Source organism: Oreochromis niloticus, linkage group LG3 (genome assembly GCF_001858045.2).
Source record: "Oreochromis niloticus isolate F11D_XX linkage group LG3, O_niloticus_UMD_NMBU, whole genome shotgun sequence".
NCBI lineage: Eukaryota > Metazoa > Chordata > Actinopteri > Cichliformes > Cichlidae > Oreochromis > Oreochromis niloticus.
Genome location: NC_031967.2, coordinates 40,515,717 through 40,542,201, shown reverse-complemented (window position 1 = coordinate 40,542,201; position 26,485 = coordinate 40,515,717). Strand labels below are relative to the sequence as shown.

Here is a 26,485-nt window from a genome sequence, read left to right as displayed (position 1 = left end):
AAATGGCTCCAGTTGTTGTCAGTGTCTCATGCATCTACTAAGTCTTATCTCCAGAAGGTTTTACTTTCATTTGTAAAGTTTCATTGTCAGACAAGCCAGAATGTACCGGCAGATGCTGATTGAACTTCTTTTAAGAGACTATTCAAGAAGGACTGGATCTAAAACCAGACTTTTTTTTTTACTTCCTATTTTTGTCCTTGTAAATTATTCCTGTCTTTTTGGCAGAACAACAAACTTTACATTGTACGAGTGGCAAAAATCTCTTGTTGCAACATTAAAACAACCAGAAACAGACTCCAGGAGGGTGGCCTGAGGACCCAACATCGTCTAGTGGGCCCTGTGCTCACTGCCCAGCACTGTGGAGCCTGACTGACATTTGCCACAGAATACCAGAACTGCCAGGTCCACCAGTGGGGTCCTGTGCTTCTCACAGATGAGAGCAGGTTCACCTAAGAGCATGAGACAAATGTGAAAGGATTTGGAGAAGACGTGGAGAACATTATGCTGCCTGTAACATTGTTCAGCATGAATGATGTTACAGGTTCAAATGTAAAAAAACAAACAAAAAAACAAAAACATCTCTTTTATCAGAATCATCTTATCTGAAAAGCATGTGCACACACACAAAGAACTGGGCTCATTTTCTTCACCAATACACCTGTGCTGGATTTTTGTATGATATGTGTAACTATGTAACCATATACAGTATATATCTATCTGCACTGAACATATATTCTGTAACATTCACACTATTAACCTAGTGTGTATGTGTGTGTTTTCGGGTGTTTTTATAGGTTATAAAAACACCCGAAAAAACAGCCAAAGCATAAAAAAGACCTGGCTCATCAGATGGGAACCCTGTTTTTCTTTGTGTTCATATTTAATATTTTAATTTCAATGTTTTGGTGTATTTTTGATTCCTCTTTGTGAAAAATTTTGTGAGTTTATTAAAAATGTCTTAAATAAATAGTAGATAATTTATAATATAATGTATGCCTGACCTGGGTAAATAAACAGATCGACACAAATGTTGTGGTTTTTAACTCCTTAAATGGTCGATAATTACAAAACCGAGTTGAAATCTACGAGGCTAATGTTGCAGCAAACCTATCTTTGTGTCTGTATATAAACATGCATACATAGAAATCTAAAGTTAAATGTTAATGTTTGCATTTTCAATGTTTCGAGCAAAAACAAATATGGAGCAGATCATGTGTAACAGGACACTTTGACTCTGGCCAGATGTTTACAGTTGTTGTCCTGTTCAGTGAATATGTGAATATTTGAGCTTCACCCTGTTTTAAAAACACTGAAATGTTTCATGCTTCCTCTCTGTGCGTTTTGTGTTTTGTTTCATCTACTTTCAAAAGCACTTCATCAACAGCTTTTTATAAATAAAGTTATTTTCCTGACAGTTTTACACATTGCAGACAGTCAGTCAGCCAGGTTGGAAAGGCTTGGAATGGACACAAGCCATTAAAGCAATACTGTTGCATTTGCTCTTCATGGATGACATCACTGTCGGAGCCAGAATGCAACACAACTGGTTTTCATCCTGCGGTTAGAGAGTCTTTCAGAAGGAGTGAAGAAACTTTGGCAGGTAATATCAATCTGGATTCCTCGCTGGGAGTGTCAGCCACAGTAGCTGCGTAGTTTTATCAACATTTGGGAGCTTTTTATAACTCAGAGCAGTAATAAGTCATTCCTTCAAATTTGCAACCATAGGGCACTGGCATGCTTCATGTAACTGAAGGAAGGGTGAAAATCTGCTGCCATCCACCAGGATGATGAAGATGAAACCAGAGTGGATGCTTCAGCAGGATGATGATCCCACACAGGATTTCAAGACTGTGGAAGAATGGGCCAAAATCACACCCAAGTAATGCACCCCACTAGTTTCTCTATACAGGAGCAGATTAAATACTTTTTCTTAAACTCTTTTATGCACATCTATGCTTTAATTTCTTTGCATGTTTGGATTGGATGGGTTGTTACTGACATCTGGTTAGAATTTCATGTCAGTAGAACCTTTAGAAATATATATTTACTTACAAAATTGGTGACGTCTACTTATTCTACCCGCTGTATAAATGTAAACTATTTCAAGATCTCTTTTTTGGCTCATGAAGGAGTAGCTCCACTGTGGTCTGTACTGCTTCAATGACAGCAGATTAAATGCGGAAAAACAGGCATTCTCCAAATGACACCTTCATTTCTTAATCAGCTGTTTGTGAATGGATGGGTCTGTGTTTATTTAATGTGTGTGTTCTCCGAGGTCTGTAGAAGTAAAAACTACTTTAACATCTCTCCATCATTTTTCTTTTTTCCTTGTCATCATTAAGACTTTCTGCAGCTTCACTTTAGCTTTGATTGCTCCACTTCCAGTGTATTTAAAACAACTGGATGGGGTGGGTACAGGTGGCCAGGCAGCCCCTCCGGCCCTCCCTTCCTTCCCTCCCCATCCCAGGCCTATATTTCCTCACCACTCACCCTGCTGGTGGCCGAGGCCCTCAGGTATCGGTGCATTTGGTGGTTCTTCGTGTCCAAGGCTGGGCGCTCAGGTATGTACCGGCTCAGTACCGGTGGCTGCTTGGTGGGGCCTGGCGCCCATGGCTCGGTTGGGCCTCTTTCAGGGAGTGGTGGGTCCTCAGGCCTCGTCTGGGAATCTCCTCAGCTCTTCCCAGGATGGTGGCACGGTTGCCCCTCCGGTGGTCCTCCTTGGGCTCTTGCACTCTGGGGTTTCTGGATGTCTCGGGCCTGGATTTCCTCCATGCCTGCATCATACCCTGGGGGACGGGGCTTTGGCTCCCCACACCCTCTAGCAGATCATTACGTGTAGAAACCTTTTGAATACAAGTGCGCTGATCCACACAGGTGTGCACTGTTCATAGACACAAACTACATCTTTCTTGGCTGTCACCTCAAAGCACATCGTGAACTGTCAGTCCTGTGTGCAGCACAACAACATTCAATATTTAGTATTTACTGTTATTTACACTTAGCCAGATTATTGAGATTGTGTTGTCTTTACTATGTTGCTCTCTTTTTTTCTCTTTTTTTTCTCAACAGGTGATCCAGGAGGTTTTTTCTTTTTAAGTGTCTATTCTCACTGTCCCCATTCACCTCTGTTTTTCTTTTCCTTCCTCTCTTTCTTTCACCCTTTCCAATCCCTGAGCCATGTCTGTCCCATCTCTAACAACTGAAATTAAAATAAAATAAAATAAAATAAAATAAAATAAAATAAAATAAAATAAAATAAAATAAATAATAACAACAAAGGTCGAACAAATGGACCAATGCGGCAAGGCCGTGATGATCCACCTGGTAAAATAAATCTGGTGGGACAGGCAAAAAAAACAAAACAAAACAAAAAGACAACTGGAAACTGTTCAAATTTTTCAAAGCTTGTGTAAAGTGTACAAGTAAATTTAAATGTAATTTAATATACAAAGAGGTGTTTACAAGGGTTATAAAGCTAGTTATGTAGCTATTTGGTGGTTACGTGTTCTGATATTTACATGTTTACACATTTGAATGGTTCTAAGCAGTAATAAGTACGTGTTTTCTCTACCTAGTTGTTTTTCCTGCATTGATCTGAGTATAAGATTTCCAGGCTTCTGAGAGGCCAGTGAAGTATTCATGAGGGCGGTACACAGGAAGTGTTGGTTCTTGTTGTTGCTGTGTGCTGAGAGTAAAGAGGCTGCTAAGAAAGTGATCCATCTCCATCTTGCTGTTCCTAATTATTCAGAGAGATTCCAGCCCAGCTAGTGAACCCTCGCATTACACTTGTAAGCTTCGCTACATCTGTGCTGTAACGTCTCCATGCATTCTGTGCAACTCAGTGGTTTGAGCCTATCCCAACAGCAGTCAAGTATAAGCAAACGTTCTACCAAATAAATCAGAGTTTATGCAGTCATTAATAGCAAACCTACTCATGAATGACAATCATTTATTCTGACACTACACTGTAGTTTAAAGCTGATATAAGTGTTCACTTGTACCTATTTGCACCGTTTAACTTTGTGGACAACCAGATGCATATAAAGAAGGTATATATGCATGACGATCTCACGGATCTGCTTACACATCGACTAGAGAGGAAAAAGAAAGGAGGAAAAAGCACATCAGGGAACACAGCGCAAATTATGAGGTCAGTGTATGCTCAGTTATTTGTTTCAAACTGAGATTGAAATCTCAGTTTCAGATTTATTTTATGTTATTTATTTTTTGTACAGCTGGCTCTGTATGGTAACATTGAACAAGCATATCCCTAATAATGTCATCTCAGATCTCAGACACAGAAGCCCCGCCCACCTGCCATACAAGCCTTCTGGTTTAGAGGGATGACCAATCAGAGCAAGGCTGGGTGAAGTGAGAGTCTGTGCTGTTATTAAATACATATTAATAACCAGAACCCATTTACAGTTTCCCTTTAGCTGTGATATTAAGAAACACCTTTAGTTTCACTTTCTGACCCAACTTCTACCATTTTGAAAACAGAAGATTTCATAATGAACAAGAACGACAACTTGATTGAACTAAAAATTATACAAGTGGTGGATTGATTCCTCTAACATAGATAAACATCTACAAATAGCAGAACTATAAATAGTTTCGTTGTGATGTAACTCACCTGCAGTGACAAACCTCGGGCTTGTTTACTTTACCTCTGCAGCTGTTGAATCTATCTTCATCCTTGTCTTGTCTGCACACAGTCTAACAGGCCAAACTTGCAACTGTTTAAAGCCCAAACTGACTAAACAAACTAACTGACTAAACTGGCTAAACTGGTCTTGCAGCAGCTCACAGATCAGTTTATCCAGAGAAAAGTGCAGATTTGTGAGATTTTGATGCAGTGTGAATGTGACACGATTCACACTGTGTCTTTAAGAGATTCTTTGAGTTTGTGAATCAGCCGACTGCAGGTGTGTAATTTCCTATTTTTATTTCCACTTGACATCTGTCACTTTACCTGTACGCTTATTAAAATGCAGCAGATACAGTGGTGTAATGAGCTCTGTGTGTAAAAACCAGTCTTTAATCAGCATTCATTAAATGTTCTTTCAGTTTGTTATTTAATATCTTATATAATAAGACAGGGCTCTAGACTAACTTTTTGACATGAGCGCACCGGTACGCCTAACTTAAAAATTTAGGCGTACCGGCACAAAAGTTAGGCGTACCGGCACAAAAGTTAGGCGCACTCAAATTTTTCAACCGCTTCGCTTAACACCGCAGTTTTACATGTGCACCTTCTTTGGGGGGAGGTCCATACAGACAATATTCATTTCTAAATTATTAACTAACAATGTTGTGCTTAAAGTGCTTTGTCAATATTGTAGAAAATGTTAAACTTAATCATCATCTTGGCCTCCTCTGACGACCTGTTTGCTGTTGCATGCTGCTGAAAGGCAGTGGGGAGAGGGGACACTTGGGCAGTGCATTTATTGCAGCATGAAGTGTGTTTTCTGGATACACTGCTGCTTTTTCAGCATTCAAAGATTGATGGCACTGTGTCAGAGCACTGGCTATGAATTTCAGACGGATCAGGCCTTAACTTAACAAAAAAGTTATCAATAGTTCTTTTCATCTTTTCTTATTACCCACAGCTACATCCACTTCTGTCAGGCCTAGGCTGCTCACTAGGGCTGGGTATCATCACTGATTTCTATAATCCATTCGATTCCGGTTCTCAAAGTCCTGATTCGATTCAATTTAGCCTCAGACAGTCAGAAATATTATAATTCTGATCATTTATCAGTACTGACACTGTGAGACTTCATCAGAATTGTGAACATCACAGCAGATGCCTTTGTGTAAAAGTAACTGAGAATAAAACACAGAAAAACATGAAGGAGATTTTCCTGGTCTGGCGTTGTATAGCAGATAACCTTAAAAATATTCTGCAATATTCTGCAATTTTGCATAATTTTAAGAAGTTTAAATTTCTTCAGTATTGAACAGCAGAAATTAGGCTTTCTTGTCGGACGTCATTTACATGAAAAAAGAAAAAGACAGCGCTGTAAACAACGGTAGACTGGTGGGTAATAAGCGAATGAATAATCCAGAAAACAGAGATTTGAGACGGGAAACTGTTCTTGAAGTACACACAGGGAGCTGTGTAGGAAGTGTAATTTTTATCGTGGGGAAGCAAAACAGCAAAAGTCAGAGGGAATTCATGACGACATTGATCAAATGTGAAGCGCAGTTTGCTGCTTCTTTTTGGCTCGGCGAATTTTGGTTGGAGAGACAAAACCTGCAGCTCAGAATCAGCGCAAAAAACCGTAAACACAGCGCGGACCCGACGCATCAGAATCGCTAAGCTCCGACAGCGTGTCCGTCTGCGGGCCGTCCGGTGAGAAAGCCGAGAAAGACAAAGCTGATTCTGATGCGTCGGGTCGCTCTGTGTTTACGTCTTTGTGTGGAATCCGTTAATGAATTGATATCGCCTTATTAAAGCTACTCACCTCCCTCTTCTACCTGCACTTTCCACTGGACCACGGCCAATCAGAGAGGTCCCGCCCCTGACTATCTCTGATTGGTTTAGTCCACGATAGGGGCATAATGTGTGTCTGCTGTTGACAACATGGAGAGTTGCAGAGATTTTTTTTTGTTACCCAAACAGGTGCGACCAAATGTTGGTAACAGTTGGTCGCACCAGTGCGACCAAATGTTTTTTTTAGTCGCACCACGGAAAAATTTGGTCGCATTTGCGACCATATTGGTCGCAGTCTAGAGCCCTGTAAGATATCAATTTATTTTGTCCGCTCAGTCGTTAAAGTCTCAATGTTCCTGTACCTTCATGTGCCAGCACCGAGATCTTGTTCATAGTTTTTCATGTCGTGTTCATAGTCAGTTCATGGTACCTCGTCATAGGTCAGTCCTCAGCCCTAGTCTTTGTTCATGGTCCTCGTTCATAGCCTTTAGTTTCTCCCACTTTAGTTTTGTCATTACCGTAGTTAATGGTTTGTTATTTTGCCTTCAGTATCGGCCCCAAATAAACTCGCTTTGAGTTTAGCAGAAGTTCTGCCTCCTGCGTCTGTGTCCGCACCTGGGTCCTCCAAACACTCTCTACACGGCTGACCGTGACAGTTTCCATAGCAAACTGAAACTTTGTTTTCAGCAGACTCCTTCAGCTTAAAAGCTCTTTAGAAAGTTTCTGTGTAGAAACTGTTGTGGATTTTATTGTAACATATGTACCTGTATACACTACACATGTAATCATAGTTACCTTCACAAATTGTGTGTAATCATATACACTCATATATACTATGCATGCTCACAATGAAGTGTTTATATATGGTGTTAAGCATTTAACCTGCATGTTCAAATCACATAACCCATACATTTAGGTCATATATATATATATATATATATATATATATATATATATATATATCTTCCAGCATGTTAATGAAAAATTTGTGTCACTTGTTGTGTGAACACATGTTGATTAATACTGCTTAAAAATGTGACAGCTTTATGGCCTACTGTCACTAGTCCAATAAAGGGTTAATTCAACTTGGCACTGCTAAAGTATGTGCATATGACCCTTCTTGGCATGCAGCTGCATCTAGTAGAAGCATGCAGTGGTTCGAGACGGCTGTGCAGCAGAAGCAGGCAGTGGTGTTTGGCTGTAATGCTTCATGGCTGCCAAGCAAGGGCCTGCAACCTTCTCAGATAGCTATAGGTAAAAACATAAGTCCCTCGAACCGCTACAAGAAAAAAACAACCCTTTCTCAGCATGGATAGCAGCTTATGTCCAGCATGTGTGCCCAAGAAAAGTGTTAGATGGATTAACTGCCTTTCTGCAGACTTTCAGACTCACTTTGGCCATTAAACTATCTAAAGGACCCAATGCAGTGATGGATGAGAGATTGGTCTGCAAGAAGTTATGGTGCGGGGTCGTGTATATCGTAAGTGGAAGATGAAAAACAGAGGATGAAAGGATACCTAAAAATGGGAGAGGTGATCCCTGTTCCTATAAGATGAGTTTTACATGTGCTTGCTCCTCTTCTTTCTGCTGCTTCTTTCCTGTCTGTCTTTTGTGTGTGTTTGTGCTTTAAGGCTCTACACCCTGGGGTCGCTTCGCTTTTTGTTTGCTTGCTTTCTGTGTTATTTCTGCTTTTAAATCTGCTGTTCTGCTGTTCATATGATGATGTTTAATAAACTCTGCTCTTTTCCAGAGGATCATTTTGAGTGATTTGATTGTATTTGGATCTGAAAAGTTGGACCTCCACAGTGTTGGTGGGATAAGGTTATCATATTGGCTTCAAAATTTGTGATCCGACAAAACTTTGAGCATGATGTCAGTTTTTGTCAGTATAAAAAGATAAACTCGCTCAGTGAAACAGGGACTGAATGAGAGCAGAAAAACAAGAGGGCAGACTTTTGAGCTCATGTTTAAGGGTTCATATGTTTGTAATGTAGCCTTCTGTTTGCACTGCTTATCCTGTGAGTGTTTATACGGCTGTTTTGTTGTAACTTGTTTCAAATGTCTGGTTCAGTTAAACCGTCATCAACTGACTGACAGCAGCAGTTTCAGCTTTGACAGTCATATTTTAATAACACCAAGTTCATGCTTCCATTTTCAACCCTGTCAATGCTGTTGTGTGCCAAATGTCACAAGTTAAGCTTTGTTGTTGTTTCACTATGTTGAAGAAAAAAAAGGCCTCCATGATCACTTTGTTTCCTCTTTCTCTGTAATTTTTCAGGCTCATTGTGAATTATGTGAAGGGGAAATATTTTAGCAGCATTTGTGCTTCTCTCTCTGAAACATTTAATGTAAATTCAGATCAAATGTTTCCAAACCCCACAGTGGACTAGTTTGAAAGCTGAAGATGCTCTGCAGAACACCCAATGATCACTCGAGCTAAAGATGAAGTATTTCCACTTTGTTTGTTTCCTCTCTTGATTCACTTGCTTCTTCTTGCCCTCCAGTTTAAGCTTCTTTTCCCTCACTTTATCCTGCCTATCTGCCTCTGTATGTTTGGGTCTTCCTCTTGGTGAACTGTAATATAAACACAGGTTATGTTATTTATTAAGTAGAGTCATTACAATGTGCTGGATACAATGGTCTAATGGCATTGATTTGAATGTGTAGATAGTTTTAAGCAGGAGTGGTTCTGTTTGGGTGTTGCTGTGTATTTGGAGTTGATTAAGCTAAAAATGATACAAATAATGATGGACAGAAACCTCTGACATAGATAAACATCTACAAAAAATAAATCTATAAGTAGTTGCAATGTCATGTAGGTAATTTGTTGTGATAATTTGTCTGGCTTTTTTATTTGACCTCATCACAGTTTAACGTGCCAAACTTGCCATTGTTTTAACCCCACCTGCTAACTGACCGGTTTATCCAGATAAAAGTGCAGATTTGTGAGATTCTTATGAAGTTCGAATGTATCACAACTGCTGATTCCTTGAGTTCATAGATCAGCTGGCTGCAGGTGTGTAATGTCACATTTTGTTTCCACCAGACATCTGTCACCTCCTAGCACTCACCTCAACATCTCAAAAGTACTGTTTCAGTGAGAATCCCGCATCACAGTTTTGCCACACCTTTTGTTCATTTCTTCATTAGCACTGATGATTTTCTTACAACATGCACCAGTTTTCTTCCTTTAGTTATGACTGAACAGTATAACAGGAGGAGAGAAGCTGCAGAGAGGCGTGTAGACTGCAGCTCTGCTTCCTGGTCCCAACTCTGGATAGTCATATTTTGGGGGGTTTAATAAATTGGTCCATATTTCTAGAAATGAGAGCTGCTCCATCCAAAGTGGGATGGATGCCGTCTCTCCTAACAAGACCAGGTTTCCTCCAGAAGGTTTGCCAATTATCTATGAAGCCCACATCATTTCTGGGACACCACTCAGACAGCCAGCAATTTAAGGAGAACATGCGGCTAAACATGTCACTCCTGGTCTGATTGGGGAGGGGACCAGAGAAAACTACAGAGTCAACATTGTTTTGGCAAAGTTGCAGAACACATTATAAAAAGTCCCAGTCTTGTCTGATTTCAACTGAATTCTGCTTCAAAGCAGGGTGACAGAATTAAAACCAGTGTTTGCAGCAAATGTGAGCACAAAGCCTCACTTTGTAGCAGCCTGCTATTAAAGTTCTCCTCTATGCAGACAACGTTCCTGTTTTTAAGGCACAACATGGATCAATGGCTGAAATGGGTTTTATCACAAGGGTGATAAATATACAACATATGGTCTTAAGACTAAAAGTATAATACAGATTTTTGTCTGTCTTAGAGATTTGATGTTCATTTACCTGCAGATGCACTATACGTGCCTGCTCTGTGGTTTTCCACATCACTAATACAGGAAGTATAGGTGAACTACAAGGTCGTCGAGACCATTCCCCACACGAGAAATACAAACTACAGTCTTTTTATACTGCAGACACTTTACTCACTTACAGTTATTTATTCACTTTTCAGTCACTTTAATTTTAAAAATGTGTAATTTGTGTATATACTGTATATTCTGTGTATTTATTATCTCACTCTTATTGCCTGTTTATGCCCTGTCCTTGGGGATAAATAAAGTCTTTCTGATTCTGATTCTAATTCTGACTTCCATCCAGTTGTAATTCAATCTAATTGTGTTTCTCCCTCCTCTTCCTCATTTTGTTGGCGCTGTAAACAGAATTAGTGTGAATCTGAATTAATTTGTGCAAACAAGAAAAATCTACAGCTTTTCAGTCAGTGTCTTGTGATTTAAGCCGGGTAGAGTAGATTTATGTGTTGATGCTGCCTGCTTCATCTCTACGACTGGCTGCTGAGTGATATTTACACCCTGGCTGGATTACAAACTTTAACCACGTGCTGAACTTTGGCCCAGCTTTGATGCGACTCATTAGTATAATGACCTCTAAACTAAAAATAGAACAAAATCCTCTAAAAATAACTATGACAACGTCATCTGCAGTCAGGAGGAAACAGGTCCACCCAGAATGCACATTTTAACATTCTTATATTAACAGGATTTCAACATTCACGTCAAACATTCACATATAGATATAACCAACCACGTCCTGGTATCTTTCCGTTGTGCTGTAGTTCTTGGTGCAAAGGTTATCACGTCATCCAAATCAGTTGGTTGTTTTCTGAACAGACCCAGTTCAATGCGTCTTTATAAACACCGGATCTTTATGATAATGTGGCGACACTAAGCTAAAAATCACAAGTATTTATTTGCCATAAATTTGCCACTTTATTGTCCAAATTGTGTATTTTATTCTCGGAATTTTATACCCTCCAAGGTTTGCCCCTTATTGTTTTCTACCTTCAGGGGCTGTTGTAAGCCGCATAGAGCCCACTTTGATTTTGTTGTGTAATGTTCATTAACAATGAACAAAATTATAAACATTTACAAAGATATCAAAGCGAATTTCTAGATGCTGTGCCCACAGCCTCAAACTGGAGCTGTGGGACTTCATAAACTGGACAAACAAACAAGCAAATGATTTACAATTAAGAAGAGCGCAGGTATTTTTGTGGTTACAAGTAATTCCAAACAGTTTTTCTGAAGAGTAGTCCCGCCCCATTACGCACATTGCATGGCGCGTTATGGCGCATATAAAAGAGCCATCTGAGAGCCGCTCAGCAGTCGCTTCGAAGAAAAGAGACCGAGTCGCTATGTCAGTCTCTGCACTTGTTACTATGTGCGGGTACAGCTCGCTCTGTAAGGAGTCTTCTTGCACTTTTCTACTCATGACGTTAATCCCGTGATCTGCCTTCGTCTTAATCACACCTGTTCAAGGTAAACCGACGTTTTACTTCAAGTCTACGCTCAGCTTAAGGCTAAAACTTTGACTCTTCTATGCCGCAAAAATCTGACATCGATCTGATACCAAATAAATGCACTATTATCGAAACCTTTACCTTTTAATAGCACCTTACCTGTTTGGGGGGGGACTGTGCCCTGATTTCTGACCTGAATACATCATCAAAATACTAAATGTAAAAACATTTTAATGAGCATTAAATGGCTGATTCTTGCTTTCACTGTTGGAGCCAAAATCTGAAGCAGAAATACAAAAACTTGTAAACAAAACTGAAATTTTTCAGTTGAAATCTTATTAGAATAAATCCATCTGCAAGTGTGTTGCCTCTTAACCTGGTTAGACTGACACACTGACAGCGTGGCACGAGTGGGCATCCACGCTGAGTGCCGATAATATAAAGTGTATCCTGTAGTTGTGGCTGGCAATCCTCATCGAAGTGTGTGAGAATAATGACGACAACATCATGAACAGGTATCAGCACCTGTGTCATTTATTACAGTGTTGAGCACTGTAAGAAAAACCCTAAACTTTAGTAAAAACCTTGCAGCAGGTTTTGTCAGCACGTTACTGTAAAACTTACAGCAACCTCACTGTCATTTATTTAACAGTTTTACTGTGTGTTTTTACATGACACTACTCAAATTTCGACAGTATCTACTGATGCTATAGGTTTTTACAGTAGGGAACAAATTATTTAAACCCCTGCTGATTTTGTAAGATTGGCCACTAACACAGAAATGATTATGATTTCAGTGGTAGGTTTATTTGAACAGTGAGAGACAGAACAGCAACAAAAAAAGAAAAAAAAAATCAGAAAAAGTCATTTCAAAAAAGTTACTTACAACTTACAGAATCAGCGTGGGCTCAAATATTTTTCCCTGACTGTATTAACAGATTCTCTCATAATTTGGTCCTAAAAACAGTGATAGTATTTCCAGAGAATTATAAAGTATTAGTTGAAGTAGAGCTGGGCAATATAAGATTTTTTCATATCACGATATGCTTTTTTCATTTCAGGCGATAACGATATATATCACGATATAAGCCAAATAACTATATTTGTAAGATTTAAATGTGCCGTTGCTCACAAGTAAAATGTGAAATAATTAGCAGCTTGTTTTAATTAAAATATTTATTTCCCATAATAAGTTCAACAGGGTAGATGTACTTAAGGAACATGAGACTTCAGTTTCAGATAAAGGCAAATATTGTAAACTACACAAAAGGCAGCCGCTAAAGCGTTTAAGTTTCAAAATAGAACAAACAAAACAGACCACTAAATTGTCAATTCCACTTAGAAACAAAATTTTAATTCTAAAAATAAATCTTAGGTCGTTTTACAGAAGAACAGACAAAATTGACTAACTTTTGTCAATATCAAATAAACTGAGAACTAAAAGGAAATTCTCAGGCTACGTCCACACGTACACGGGTATTTTTGAAAACGGAGATTTTCCGTTTTCGTTTTAAAAAATAATCCCGTCCACACGTAAATGCAGAAATGAAGGAAAACGCTGCTAGGGACATGCCAAAGCAACAGGTGGCGATATATTCCTAACCTTGTAGAAATGTTGGCCAATCAGAAGTCTAGAAGCCTCGGTAGGAAATAGTAAACAAAGATGGGGCATAGAAACAGAACCGAGTCGTATGTGTGGAGGGACAGTAACTATGTGTGTATATGTAAGCATTTAAACACTGCAGAGAGTACAATTAACAGTAACAGTATTGTAGAAATTCATTTCACCGAAACAATAACGTGGCGCACAGTGTGACGTCAAAAAAGGCGCACACCTTTGAAGCTGCGTTTTCTCCGTTTTTCTTGTCCACACGTAAATGCAAAAACGGAGTTTTCGAAAATATCCACCCTGGCAGGCGTTTTTAGAAATCTCCGTTTTCAGTGACTGAAAACGCCGTTTACGTGTGGACGAAAGGTGCAAACGCATAGAAAAATCTGCGTTTTCAAAAATAACCGGGTACGTGTGGACGTAGCATCAATCTCTCCTTGTTGTATAGCTTAGCTTTTCAAACAGTTTTAACAGTTACTTTAGTCTGACAAAAGCCGAATGATGAATTAGCGCTTTCAGTCAGAGATTGAGCATGCACCGCTTTATTGTATATCCAGACTTGCTTTCGGCACAATTTACAGTGCGCGCTACTCTGTTTTTTGTCAGACTTGAAATAGCCGAAATACCTTCACACTACGGAACTTCTGTGGCCCTTCCGTTTGACAATCTCTCCAGCATTGGAACCATCATCTGTTTTTTCTTCGGTAACCTTCGCTCACGCTCTCGGTTGATTTTTCTCTAGTCGGCAAACTCCTTTCCTTCATTACCCGGGCAGCCCGGCTGCAAAAAAATACACATGTGCGCCTTGGCGCTTGTGCTGTACGTAACAAGTCATGTGACGTGACGCTGCGGCTGTGATTGGTTCGGCTCTGCGCAACTTAATTTGGATTGGCTGTTCTTTTTTTTTTTTTTAAGAGGACAAGAGAGATGAGGTCTATCGCAATAGTTTAATTTTTCTATCGAGAAAAAGTTATTTCGCAATACATATCGTTATCGTTTTATCGCCCAGCTCTAAGTTGAAGCAGTGGGAGCTGGGACTACATGGTCATCAGTGTGTGTGCACAAAAAGGTGGCAAACAAGCTTCCTCAAATACTTTCATATAACATACTACAAGTACTAGCAGAATTTTTATTTCACACAAAAAACAAATATCTGCACTAACAGTAAATAATTTTTTATTGCTTTATTACCAAATTCTGCCAAGGCCAAATATTCAGAATCTATATCAGTCCATCGCTACATGAAAAAAATAAATAAATAAAAAGCAGGAAGTGATACTGTGAACATTTCAGAAACAAACCAACAGGGTGAACGTCAAAAATAGCACAAAGTGATTTCTTGACACCAGGTCCACATCTGCAACAGGGTCAAAGAATGACTGCAAGTGTAATAGAACCAAGAGAGACACACACATACATACATACATACATCTATCTATCTATATATACGTATGTATGTGTGTGTGTGTATATGTATTTATAAAAATAAACATATTAAAAAGCTGAAGGTAAAAGCTTTGATTTGAAAGTTTCTCTGTTGGTTCTTTCATTTCCACAGAAGATTTCCATTAATGCCCAGCTGTCTTTAAATAACTGTCCTGTCACAGGGTTATACAACAGGGGAAATGACTGTAAAGGGTTTGCACTCACCATGAGCAGCATTTCTCCTGTGACGTTTAACGCCTGTAGTTTTATTTTTAATAAAGGTCAAATATCATTATATGAACAAAGTGTAATGTCTTCTGAAGACATGAGCAGCACGTCTGTGTTGAGATTTAACAGCATTCATTGTGTCTTCAGTCTCTGTGTGTGATGAGGAAGAAGCTCTGGATCCCCACAGACTGTGAATAAGATGTCAGTGTGGATTTCATGCCTTTCCTCGTGGCCTCACTGTGGACTCTGATCGTCTACCTGTGTTCAGTTAAAGGTAAATAATGTGTTTCTATTACAGACTCTACTTTTAGACCATTTTAGCCAACTATATATTTAAAATCACCTGCAGGTCTTGATCCATTCTTTGCAAGTTAAATATTTGTATTTATGATTTAGAAATGGAGGTGTCCAATTATAGCAGGTCTGCCAAGACGATCATGTTAAAACGCTGCAGTTTAAGAAGAAGCAGAAGTCAGCAAACAAAGACAATTTCACATTTCTTACTTCTTACCATATGCAAGTCCAGTTGTGAAATACTGAATTACTGAATATATGTTTTATCATGTTTTTATCTCAAGAAGTAAAAGTAAAGTCTTCAATATATTTTTTTCACACTTATCAAACCACACTTCTCTGCACTTTGTCTAACAAAACAAATCGTTTGTTCCCATTTCTTTGGTTGAGCCTATAAAAAATGCCAAAGCTCAAACACGTTGACAGACATAAAAATGCTTTTGCACAAACAAGATCATTCCCAAATCGCTATCAGCTGAAAACTGGGGCTATCTCAGCATGGAGTCCAGTGTGTGCTTAAACTATCCACAGCAGATGAACAGCATCTGAAAGTCACATCCTTAAGAAATGGGAAAAATCAAAACAAAACAAAGGCCTGGCACAGGATCTGGCCAGTTCAACAGAAATGGTCTCAGCTTTGGTTCAAATCATCAGTGTGTTTGAGGAGCTCAGTACAGAGTAGTGAGTATCTGCAGCCATCTGTAGGAGGGTGGAGGCTCTGTCATGGAGTTTAGCTGTATTTCATGGAGATCTTGTCGAACTGACGAATTATGAACAAAGAAAAGTAACATCACATTTTGATCCACCATGCTGTACCATCTGAAAAACAAGGACTAGAAAGTGAGACCATGTTTCTCCCACGCTGATTTCTCTTCATTGGCTCCTGTTTTAAATCCAGGCTTGAATTGAAAATCCTTCTAATCACATACAAGGTCTCAAATAATCAGGCCTCAAAAAGAGAGTAAAATGTGGGATTATACTGTGGTGGAAGAACATGAAAAACTATCATGTGGGAGGCTGTCAGAAAAATGCTTGTTGTGCTTCACTGTTCTGATGTTGTATAAAGTTGTGAGTGTGTCTGCTCCTCTCTGTCTCCTCAACAGGATCATTTGTAGTGGATGTGACACAGAGCTCCTATCAGGCAGAGGAGAACCACGACATCACACTGGAGTGGACGTTCACCACCAAACCAGACACGTCCATCTCATCACTGAAGATCCTCTGTTACCTGAATAATGGCAACAAAGAATTGACTCTTTATTACCTACATGATGGTGTCGAGTTCTCAGAGGTTCAGGATGAAAAGTTTTCAGGACGAGTCCAGAGTGACAAAGACGCCCTCAGAGAAGGACGAATCAGACTCCGGCTGTCCAGACTCAGGACTGAGGACTCGGGTCTGTACCTGTGTGAGGTGGACACAGGTTATGGCCACGGCTACAACAGCTGCAGAGTCACCGTCTCTGGTAAGACAATTCATTTATACACAAGTGATCACTGTGATCTGACCTGAAACATGATTAAAATGTGAGTATAATTAAAAATAAAAACCAAAAAAAAAACCCGGCCAATTTCAAAGATTTTTATTCGTGTTTTTTTGTTTTGTTTTGTTTTCCAGATACAGATTTAGCTAAAACCTCAACAACAGAGACGTCACTGCAAAATCCAGCTCCTCAGAAAAAGACTCCAACAAACGGTGAGAAAATGCTCCAACTTTTCTCTACATCATTCCTGTTTGAGGGTTTTTTGGTCCATTTTGGTGACTATGTTTATTTCTTTATTCATCATCAGCAGGTCGATCCAGGGTCCCTGTGGTGATCGTTGTCATCAGCTTATTATCAGTTGGGGCTCTCGCTGGTTTTGCTGCATATTTCTTTCACCACATTTTTCAGAAACTTAAAGTAAGAAACAAACAAACAAACACAAACATGTTGTTGCTTCTTGTGCCGTCAGACTGACTCATTATTCTCCTTCTTTCAGCAGAAGCATCCAGAGGAGGATGAGACACAAAAACAACCACTAACAGTCTAGCTGCTTTGCTAAAGGAGCGTTGGTCTTAATGGAGCTGAGAGAGATTTGTTTTTCCTGGATCTTCACATTTATGTTGGATTCAAACCATCAACCAAAGGGAGACACTCGGCCCCTGTGGTTGAGATCATCGTAAGGTCACTTCTTTGAACTTTGACCTCAGCTGAAGACTCGAGCCTCGTCCAGTTAATTTATCGAGCTCATTTTCACACAAAGTGTCATAAAAGAAAACCCAGAGTGGAAGATCAGAGGATGTAAACAGGAAATATTTCTTACAGAAGTCTTCAGTCAGAGTGGCTGCTGTCAGACTCTGGAGGATCTGCTTGTAAACATCAAGCAGTGAAACTGATGGATTTCCTCCTTCAGTACAAAACTGTGAAGTTCAGCCTGGAGAAGAAACACTCCTCTGCCTCACTGTCAGCATGTTTAATGAATTTACTTACTGGTTGTTTGTTTGTTTGTTTAAGGTGAACTTAAACCTTTCAGTAAGACCTCAAAGTGTCTCCGATGGACAAATTAAAGGCTTAAAATCCTCCCTGATCATCACTGTGCTGGACTGACATGGATCATTCCCAAACAGTCTTTTCCATTCCATCTGCATTCATTACAGATGAAAGTGGATATTTCCAACACAGTTCATGTGGAAAGATGGGGGAGTCACCTGAAAATTGTGTTGGTGACACAGGAGACTTGAAAAGCACCAACATTTTTAAAGTAACAGAAACAGGATTTATGGAGCTCATAAGGAGCACTCCCTTGTTTTACTGACCTCACTGTATGAAAGCAGACTTTGTTACCACAGCTATGAGCTCTGATTGTTTTTGTTTTCTTTCTATCATCTTTACTGTCTCAGAGAACCTGAGCTATAAGCTGATTACTTTAAACACCCTTCGTTAATCATCTGCTGCACTTTATAAACATCCAAAACAAGGTGATTTACATTTTACATCTCTGGATTTTTAAAGCTACAAATAATTCATTAAGTTTAATGTTAAACTTCCTGCTGGTCAGGACTCGATGTTCAGTCTGTAAAGTTTAGTCTGATTTGTGATCGTGTTTTCAGTTTAGTGCTGAGAGTTACGAGTGTAAAAGTGTTCCAACGGTTTTATTTGTTAATTTTTTTATTAAATCTTTGGTTTATTTTTAAGTCTTAAAGTTTTACATTTACAGTGTCTTCACTGTGTTGCTGAACAGACAAACAGGAACTTTAATGCTCCATATTCATTATGTGTCACTGTAATTAAGTAGAGATGTCTTTTACTACCGAATGTAAGATAGAAGATGTAAGAAATTATAAAATGAAATGAGAGATGATAAAAGCTTCACTTGTTTTACTGGAGATGAAATGTTGATGTTCACCTTAATTTTGACTCATCTTTTCAGTGCAATACCAGAGCTGGACACTAGAGGCCACCGTCTGATTTCTGTTTTAAACCAGTAAACGTTGTCACTGATTTGTTCCACACATGAGTGTGAGTCGACGCTTCCTACGTACAAACATGTCTCTGCAGCCTCTGTGATTGCTGCAGTCAGTGGGAGTTATTGTTAATGTCCTGTAGGGGGCGACAAACAGACTCTAAAAGTAGCTACAGCACAGGTCACCGGCAAGCGAGGCCTGGAGTTCGAGACCCCTGAGCTACAGTGATCAACTTCCTTTTAAAGTGTTTTGAATGAGTGTTTTGTCCATCACCATCAACAGATATAGCAGTCCCCTGTCAATCACAAGTTAAGCCTACCGTAAAGCAGGCCTGTCCTCATGTTCTTTACTCTAATGGGACTATCGTTACAAACTGAAGGTCATGTTGTATCACCTTTTATCTGTTGCTCATGAGGAAAATAAATTACCAGACAAACTAATTCAAAAAGAAACAAATACAGAGAAAATGATTGTTCTCTCTTTTTTAGAGTCGAGTCCTCAGAATCTGAAGTTTGGAGAGTTCTTGGTTGAAGTGATTTCTCTGTCATTGTGGTTTGATATAAACTCAGGCTACGTCCACACGTACCCGGATATTTGCACCGTTCGTCCACACATGAACGGCGTTTTCGGTCACTGAAAACGGAGATTTCTCAAAACGCCTACCAGGGTGGATATTTTCCAAAACTCCGTTTTTGCATTTACGTGTGGACGAGAAAAACGGAGAAAACGCAGCGTCAAAGGTGTGCGCCTTTTTTGACGTCACACTGTGCGCCAAGTTATTCTTTCGGTGAAATGAATTTCTACAATACTGTTACTGTTAATTGTACTCTCTGCAGTTTTTAAATGCTTACAATTTCCCACCGAGGCTTCTAGACTTCTGATTGGCCAACATTTCTACACGGTTAGGAATACATCGCCACCTGTTGCTTTGGCATGTTGCTAGCAGCGTTTTCCTTCATTTCTGCATTTACGTGTGGACAGGATTATTTTTTAAAACGAAAATGGAAAATCTCCGTTTTCAAAAATACCCGTGTACCTGTGGACGTAGCCTCAGTGACAGAAATTTAATTTTGACAGTCTTGTATTTGCGTTTACATTCATAAACATCAAAACAAATCTTCTTAACGATGCAGAGTTCACTCGGCTCCACAGCTTCAGGATAATACAGGATGGATCTGTATTCGGTTTGTTTACAGGTGGAGCTGCAGAAACCTATTCGCTGCTTTTTTCTAGACTTGGGCAGTTTGATCATAGTGTAACTCTGACTTGTTGAGATATTTGCATTACTTCTGTTACAGTCTTATTTTATATTCATGTAGCAGAATGAGTACTATATTTCCATATTACATTATTAGCCACTGTTAGTAGCCAGTCACATTAGATATCTGAGCATCCCTGACTTGCTCACCTGTTGCTGTACACATCCAGCTCTTCGGTCACCTGACGTCCCAGCTGTCACAGGTAGGACTTGCCTACATGTAGCTGCTGCCTCAGCCTGAATTGGCTACACTTTTGTTGATTGGTGCCACTCGTGTTTTGTAAAGATCACCTGCGGATTATTTCCCTGAAGCCTTCCATCGACTGCTGACATATTTTTATTTTGTGCCGTACGTTTATTATTTTACTTGGTGGTAAACAAGTGTGTTTGCAAATCTGGCGACGCTGTTTGTTCAGTATATAACTTTGATTTGAAACAGATGCAGGGATGCAGTCATTGTGGATCTATTTTTAGCAAACATCTGCAGCATTTTTACATTTATAAGAGGGTCAATGATGATTTTTCCTTTAATAAATGCAGCTTTTTCTTGCTTGTGGACACAGTTTTATTGATTTATTTTTGTCTTTAATCATGTCTTTAAATATTGATGATTCTAAATGTTCACAGTAATATAACATACTTACTGTGTCATTAAAATAGATGAATAGATGAATGTTGTCCACATAAGTTGGGAATCTGGAATTTCTTAATTAATAAATATTTGAATCTAAAATTGTTATAATTTATTAGTTTATTTTATTTCATATGTATTTTATTTTGCACAACCTCTCCACGTCTTTCAGAATGGAAACACTGATACAGACAGTTTGCAGCTTGATGCTCGTGTTTTACAGACAACTGTAAAATGTTACAAGGTGGAAACTTCTGAGAGGTTGGATCCACTGTAACAGAGGAGAGTGGTATTATTTCCACTGCAGGTGAGTCGTATTGCAAGAAGATTGCTTCCTTGGCAGGCTGGTGAATGTGGGTTTTGGAGGGAGGGAGACCTTCTTTTCTGGACTGATGGATGGTTACAGTGAGCAGGAAAGCAGGCAGGTGGGTTTCCAGATGCCTTCAACCACACAAACCCCCTCACCACCCCCTGTCCTCCTTCAGCTACAAGTACAAGTTTTGTACTTGTTTTCTCTTAAGAAGAGCTGCAAAAGTCGAAGCTCACAATGTGTGAATTTGTGACTCGAGAGGGAGAAGTCAAGCTTTCAGGGCCAAGAAGCCAGGGTGAAAGTGGACCCACAAGCAGACTCAAGGCATGGCTGTTTCAACCTCAAACTGATTTTATTAAATAGAGAGATAGACAACTGTAAAATGTTACAGATCGCTTCCTTGGCAGGCTGGTGAATCTGGGTTTCAGAGGGAGGGAGACCTTCTTTTCTGGATGGTTACAGTGAGCTGGAGGGAAGGACAAGTGTCAGAAGGAATCCAGATAACGTGAGTGGGTATTGATCTGGAGGTGCAGGACATGGAGGCTGATTTAAAACTACTGTTTAGATGAAAATCAGCAAATAGTCTGAGGTGGTCCATAAAACTTCATCGCTGATTGCAGACAATGAGCCGCATGTGGAGAGATGCAGATGTAGACCCAGAACTTCACCTAGAGGCAGGACCTGAGTTTTGAACCGAGTAAGAAAACATTCCCCCAAAACACCACCGACTGCTCCACTTCCTTGACTGCATCAAAGCCTGATAACTCCTCCCTCTTCTTCCTGAAACATTGTAAATCTATTTCCTTGTTCCCTCCCCTTTAGATCTGCCAGAGATGGGCAGATCTAAAGTAACGCGTTACTGCCCATCTCTGGTTATCTTCAAACTGTTTCAACTGTTTCACCCAACTTGTAACGCGTTACTGTAATCCGATCACTTTTTTCAAGTAACGAGTAATGTAAGGGATTAATATTGCAAAAACGGTAATTAGATTACCGTTACTTTCAGGTAGGAGCGCTGCGTTACTGCGTTACTAAAACCGTGTTTTTTTTGCGAGAATGTCTCAGGACAGTGACGTAAGCGAGTGCGGCGTTCGTGACAACAGCTGTGTGCAGATCAACAATGGATAATATATCGAATGCGGGAGACAATGTGAGCGTGGAGCGTTTAAAGCGTGGAAGTACTGACCTTAAGTTTGATTCCATAAAAAGTGACAAAAACATTAGTGTCCATTGTGCGTGGGAAGAAAACTTCTTTTAACAGCGAAAAAAAACCCCCTTAACTTCCAAACAAGCAGCGAGTGCGCTACGACTGTAATGCGAAATTCACAGAGAAACTCGCGGATACTTCCACTGACCGCCGCAGCACACCTGCACCAGGGCAAACCTCCGCCTACCCCAGTCCTGCTATACAGGTGAAAATAGAGCAACAGGACCGCTGAGTCTTTGATTTTATTTATTTTCTGCTGTGTTTTACTTGCATCTATTTGAAAGAGTGAATGTAAACACAAAAAAATATTTTATTTTATGTGCAGGAATGTGCAGAAAATAAGTTTAAATGTTAAACAAATTTCTTCCAGTCAGAGAATGTTGCATATAATTTAAGTTTTGCTTGATGCATAAAGTTAAAAGATTAAAACTAATAAAACAAGTTTTAAAAAGAGACTTTTCCATTTGATTACATTTTGTATGATGGATTATGCAGAAAAAGTAGAATTGGGCTGAAAGATCTATCGCTTTATCACCTATTCAGGTTGTAAATCGTGTTTTTAAAAAGTAACTAAGTAATTAATTACTTTTGAACATAAGTAATCAGTAAAGTAACGGGATTACTTTTGGGGGGAAGTAATCGTAATTAGCTACTGATTACCTTTTTCAAGTAACTTGACCAACACTGGCTGTTACCACCACAAAAGGAACCCAACCATCTTACAGCCACAGCTCAATGCAGCTTCAGTGATGGAGGTGCTGAACATGGTCCTTTTCAAACAAATAATGAAATTATATTTTGTAATGATTGTGAAGGCACATGTTTGAAATGTTTGAAATAAAAATGAACTGAACTGAACTGAACTGGTCCATTCAGTCTTAATGTCCCCCGTCTCGTATAGACTCCTGTCAAAGCTCTGCCGTAGGTGAGAGTTGAAGATGCCTCTACTACGTATTCCCAACACACCATCACTATACATTTAGGTCTGTCCAGTGTCCTCCCGCGCTGCCTGATTTATCTCACCTCCAGGTGGGGATCTTTTGACAGCTTATCACCTCTCATCACTCGAGTGCATATCTGTGCCTGCTTTAGGCTAATCCTAATACACACATACAAGCTTTTGTCTGAGCCGAGGGATCTCAGTCTTCTTGACAATATGTAATGTGAGGAACAGCTGATTTGTTCTATTTGATGGAACATGTCATGCAAGCAGAAGTGACAGAGTTTGCACCACAGTGCTCATTAGTTGTAGAAAAGCAGGTTATAGATACCACCCAATTTCATGAATTTCTTTAAACAGAACATTTTTTTAAGCATAAAAAGAAAATCGGTTGACTACAACATGCAAGCATACACATTTGTGTCAAAAGAGATATAAGAAAGACAGATATAACAAGTGTGCTAAAAGATAGTATATATTTAAAACACAGGATGAATAAAAAATATTTAATACCCAAAAGAGCAAAGACCAAACCCTTTTATTCAGTAATTTGAAGCAGCTGACATCATACCGCTATGAGATAACAGCATATAGCAAGTAGACAAACACATGCCAAGATTTCGCTGTTCGTTGCACCTACACACACACACACACACACACACACACACAGTGTGTCAAAAGTCATGCATGGACAGTTTATAGGTAACTCTCTCAGAACAGTAGAGGACAGTAGTTTGTTATTTGATTGAACAGAAAACTTTAACATTTATGGCACGATTAAACACTAGAAATTAATCATAAAGGCTAAAAATATCACCTTTAGCCAAAAGCTCAATATTACCTTACAACAACAAGGAAGATGTTACATTTTAGTTTGTACACGTTTTAAACACATTCATTGTGTTGCAGGTTAGCACATTTGAATACTTTTTATAAGTTACCTTGTAATAATCACAAAATAATTTAGTGATTTTGTTTTGATGTATTTTGTCATATTAGTGATGTTGGTAGAATATCAATATGTATTATTTTGTGTATTTGATATCATGGCATATAATCCTGTAATTCTTTTACATGTTCTTTTTTTTCCTTTTTCGCTTGTTTAATTCTACTAATAACAAAGTAGTTAACATCCACACATTTAGCACACAACAGCAACAAAAAATCTCCCAAATGCAAAAATAAACTTACCACATCCCCAGGCAATTATATAGAAGAGTATCACAACCACAACGACAGCAAACACAATGATGGCGTTGGTGGCAAGGTTAAGGAGTGCTTTAGCTTGAGAACCTGAAAAATATATGCAAGAAGTGGCTGGAGAAACAAACGTTTTACTTAAATGCAATTAATCTGATTACGTCTAAATTTTCTATGTAATTTTGTAGCAAAAGTACAATGTCAAATATTATACTTCATGGAATCGGATCAAATGAAGCCAAATATTCTGGTTTCTGTTTAAATATTTACTTTACTGGATTATATTCAAATTGTGCCAAGTATATTTTCCTTAATAATTATTTGAATAAATAAACTTTGCAATTGCTTTTTTTATGTTGCCTAAATATTTAAATATATTAAAATAAAAATGTATATAAAGTAAGACTATATTCAGTATAATGTGATATCCCAACTTAAACCTCCTGTTGGTTCTGGATCACCAACTTAAACACTTACATCTGTTTAATGTCAGCTGGGATCACACTGAAAGTAAAATAATATTTCTTACACAAATAGGAAAATTTGGTGTCACAACTGCTCTATTATTGTTTAAAAATAAAAATACAACAGTCAGAGTAAATTTAGACTTTTTGACATGTTTCTTGGAGCTGTTGAAACACTGTGAGAAATGTTTAACTACTAAAATCTTTTTCTTATTATCATCTGTTGTTGAACTACTTTTAGTCTAACACTATAACTAAATAAAGATTTGGTTAGATGTAATTGGGGAATTAGTTTTCTCCATAGGTTATCTCAGCCGTCATTCTATTCTGTTGCAGACAGACTCAGATTCCTGTTGTCTTTTTCTGAAGCTGACTCTAGGGGACTATAGTTGTTTGCCCTGTAATGTAAAAAGAACAAAAAAAAAAAAACAGCAAAAGCTGTGGCTGCAGTGAACGGCTTTTATTTTATTTTTTAATATTTAATACTAATACTTCAGTTCACAACAGCACACGCTCACAGTGGCTTATACCACATATTTTGTACACTGTATACTACCCCTGCTGAGTGCTTTACACCAGCGGTCCCCAACCCCGGGCCTCGGACCGGTACCGGTCCGTGAGTCGTTTGGTACTGGGCCGCAAGAGTTGAGGCTCAGGTGTGAAATGTATGGTTTTCAGGATTTTTATTGGTTTTCAGCGTTATTTTGTTATCGTTTTTATCGTTAACTCTGTTTTCCTGGGTCTTTTCACGTGTGTTATGAATAAATCTTCTTTTTTTCGGTACCGGTACTAGTTTTATTGTGTTGTATTTATCCGCGACACCTTAAAGGCCGGTCCGTGAAAATTTTGGCGGGCGTAAACCGATCCGTGGCACAAAAAAGGTTGGGGACCGCTGCTTTACACTGCTGCCCCTGTGACTTCAACCCAGATAACTGGTAAAACATGGATAAATGTTATTTTCATTCATTCCATTCATTTTTTAAAAATTCTTTTAAATTTAATTATACAAATTGTGTTCAATAAAATGCTCTTACTTGTATTTCCATGCAGCACTGAAGCATTGACAGTTAGAGCCCTGACAGCTGGAGCTGTTGAAATATTGAGAGAAATATCAAGGTTCTGTTCCACAATCCTAAATGTTTTGATTAAATATTTTCTACTTGTTGCGGACCCACATCGATTTAAACATTTACTTTAGCTTTGAATGAAGTATTTATAACAAAGGCTTGCTATTCAAGAAGTGTTGCAGGGTATTGCGCACATTTTAAAGATGTGTAATTAATGAGTTTTTTCCCTCGGAAATACAAATCTTTGATGTTTCCACAAGAAAAAAAAAACATATATTGTTCAGTGTTGCAGATGTAAAAACTGTTTGGTAGTAAGCACACATACCTGCTGAGGCTGAATAAGTGAGAAGCAAAAGCAACAATCCCTCTGAAGTCTTCATTGTGCTGAATGAAATCAGAATGCTGACAAATGTATAGCCCATATGGTTTTCACTGCACTATGCATAGCCAAGAAAACAGTCCTCATGAACTGGAAAAATAAAAATAATCTTAATTTTAACCAATACAGAAATTATCTATTAGATCACATTAGTCTTGATACAGCCTCTACCACCACATCAGATCAATTGCTCTGGGCTCCTTTGATCAGCTCTATCACCTAGTGGGGGTTGGGGGTCATAATTTGGTCCCACCTTCACTGTTGTGATAGGTGTGG

At 38.9% G+C, this 26,485-nt stretch overlaps 1 protein-coding gene across 2 annotated transcripts; it reads left to right on the top strand.

Annotated features, from left to right (window-relative positions):
* The first annotated feature begins 11,579 nt into the window (after nt 1-11,579).
* Nucleotides 11,580-18,020, top strand: LOC112843598 (uncharacterized). Of its 2 annotated transcripts, none has more exons than XM_025902604.1 (6): nt 11,580-11,774; nt 15,165-15,291; nt 16,415-16,774; nt 16,927-17,004; nt 17,103-17,209; nt 17,289-18,020. In XM_025902604.1, exons 2-6 carry the CDS (start codon nt 15,234-15,236, stop codon nt 17,337-17,339), a joined length of 654 nt encoding a protein of 217 aa, XP_025758389.1. In that variant the 5' UTR covers nt 11,580-11,774; nt 15,165-15,233; the 3' UTR covers nt 17,340-18,020. The 2 variants fall into 2 exon arrangements, with proteins under 2 accessions (XP_025758389.1, XP_025758382.1); XM_025902597.1 differs by having other exon boundaries at nt 17,100-17,209.
* The last annotated feature ends 8,465 nt before the right edge of the window (nt 18,021-26,485 follow it).

Excerpts from the sequence above, each read along its gene's own strand:
- LOC112843598 (XM_025902597.1), top strand. The coding sequence starts at position 15,234 with ATGCCTTTCCTCGTGGCCTCACTGTGGACTCTGATCGTCTACCTGTGT. Across the intron at positions 16,775-16,926 it reads CTGCAGAGTCACCGTCTCTG|ATACAGATTTAGCTAAAACC; the intron begins GTAAGACAATTC and ends TTTGTTTTCCAG. Across the intron at positions 17,005-17,099 it reads GAAAAAGACTCCAACAAACG|CAGGTCGATCCAGGGTCCCT; the intron begins GTGAGAAAATGC and ends ATTCATCATCAG.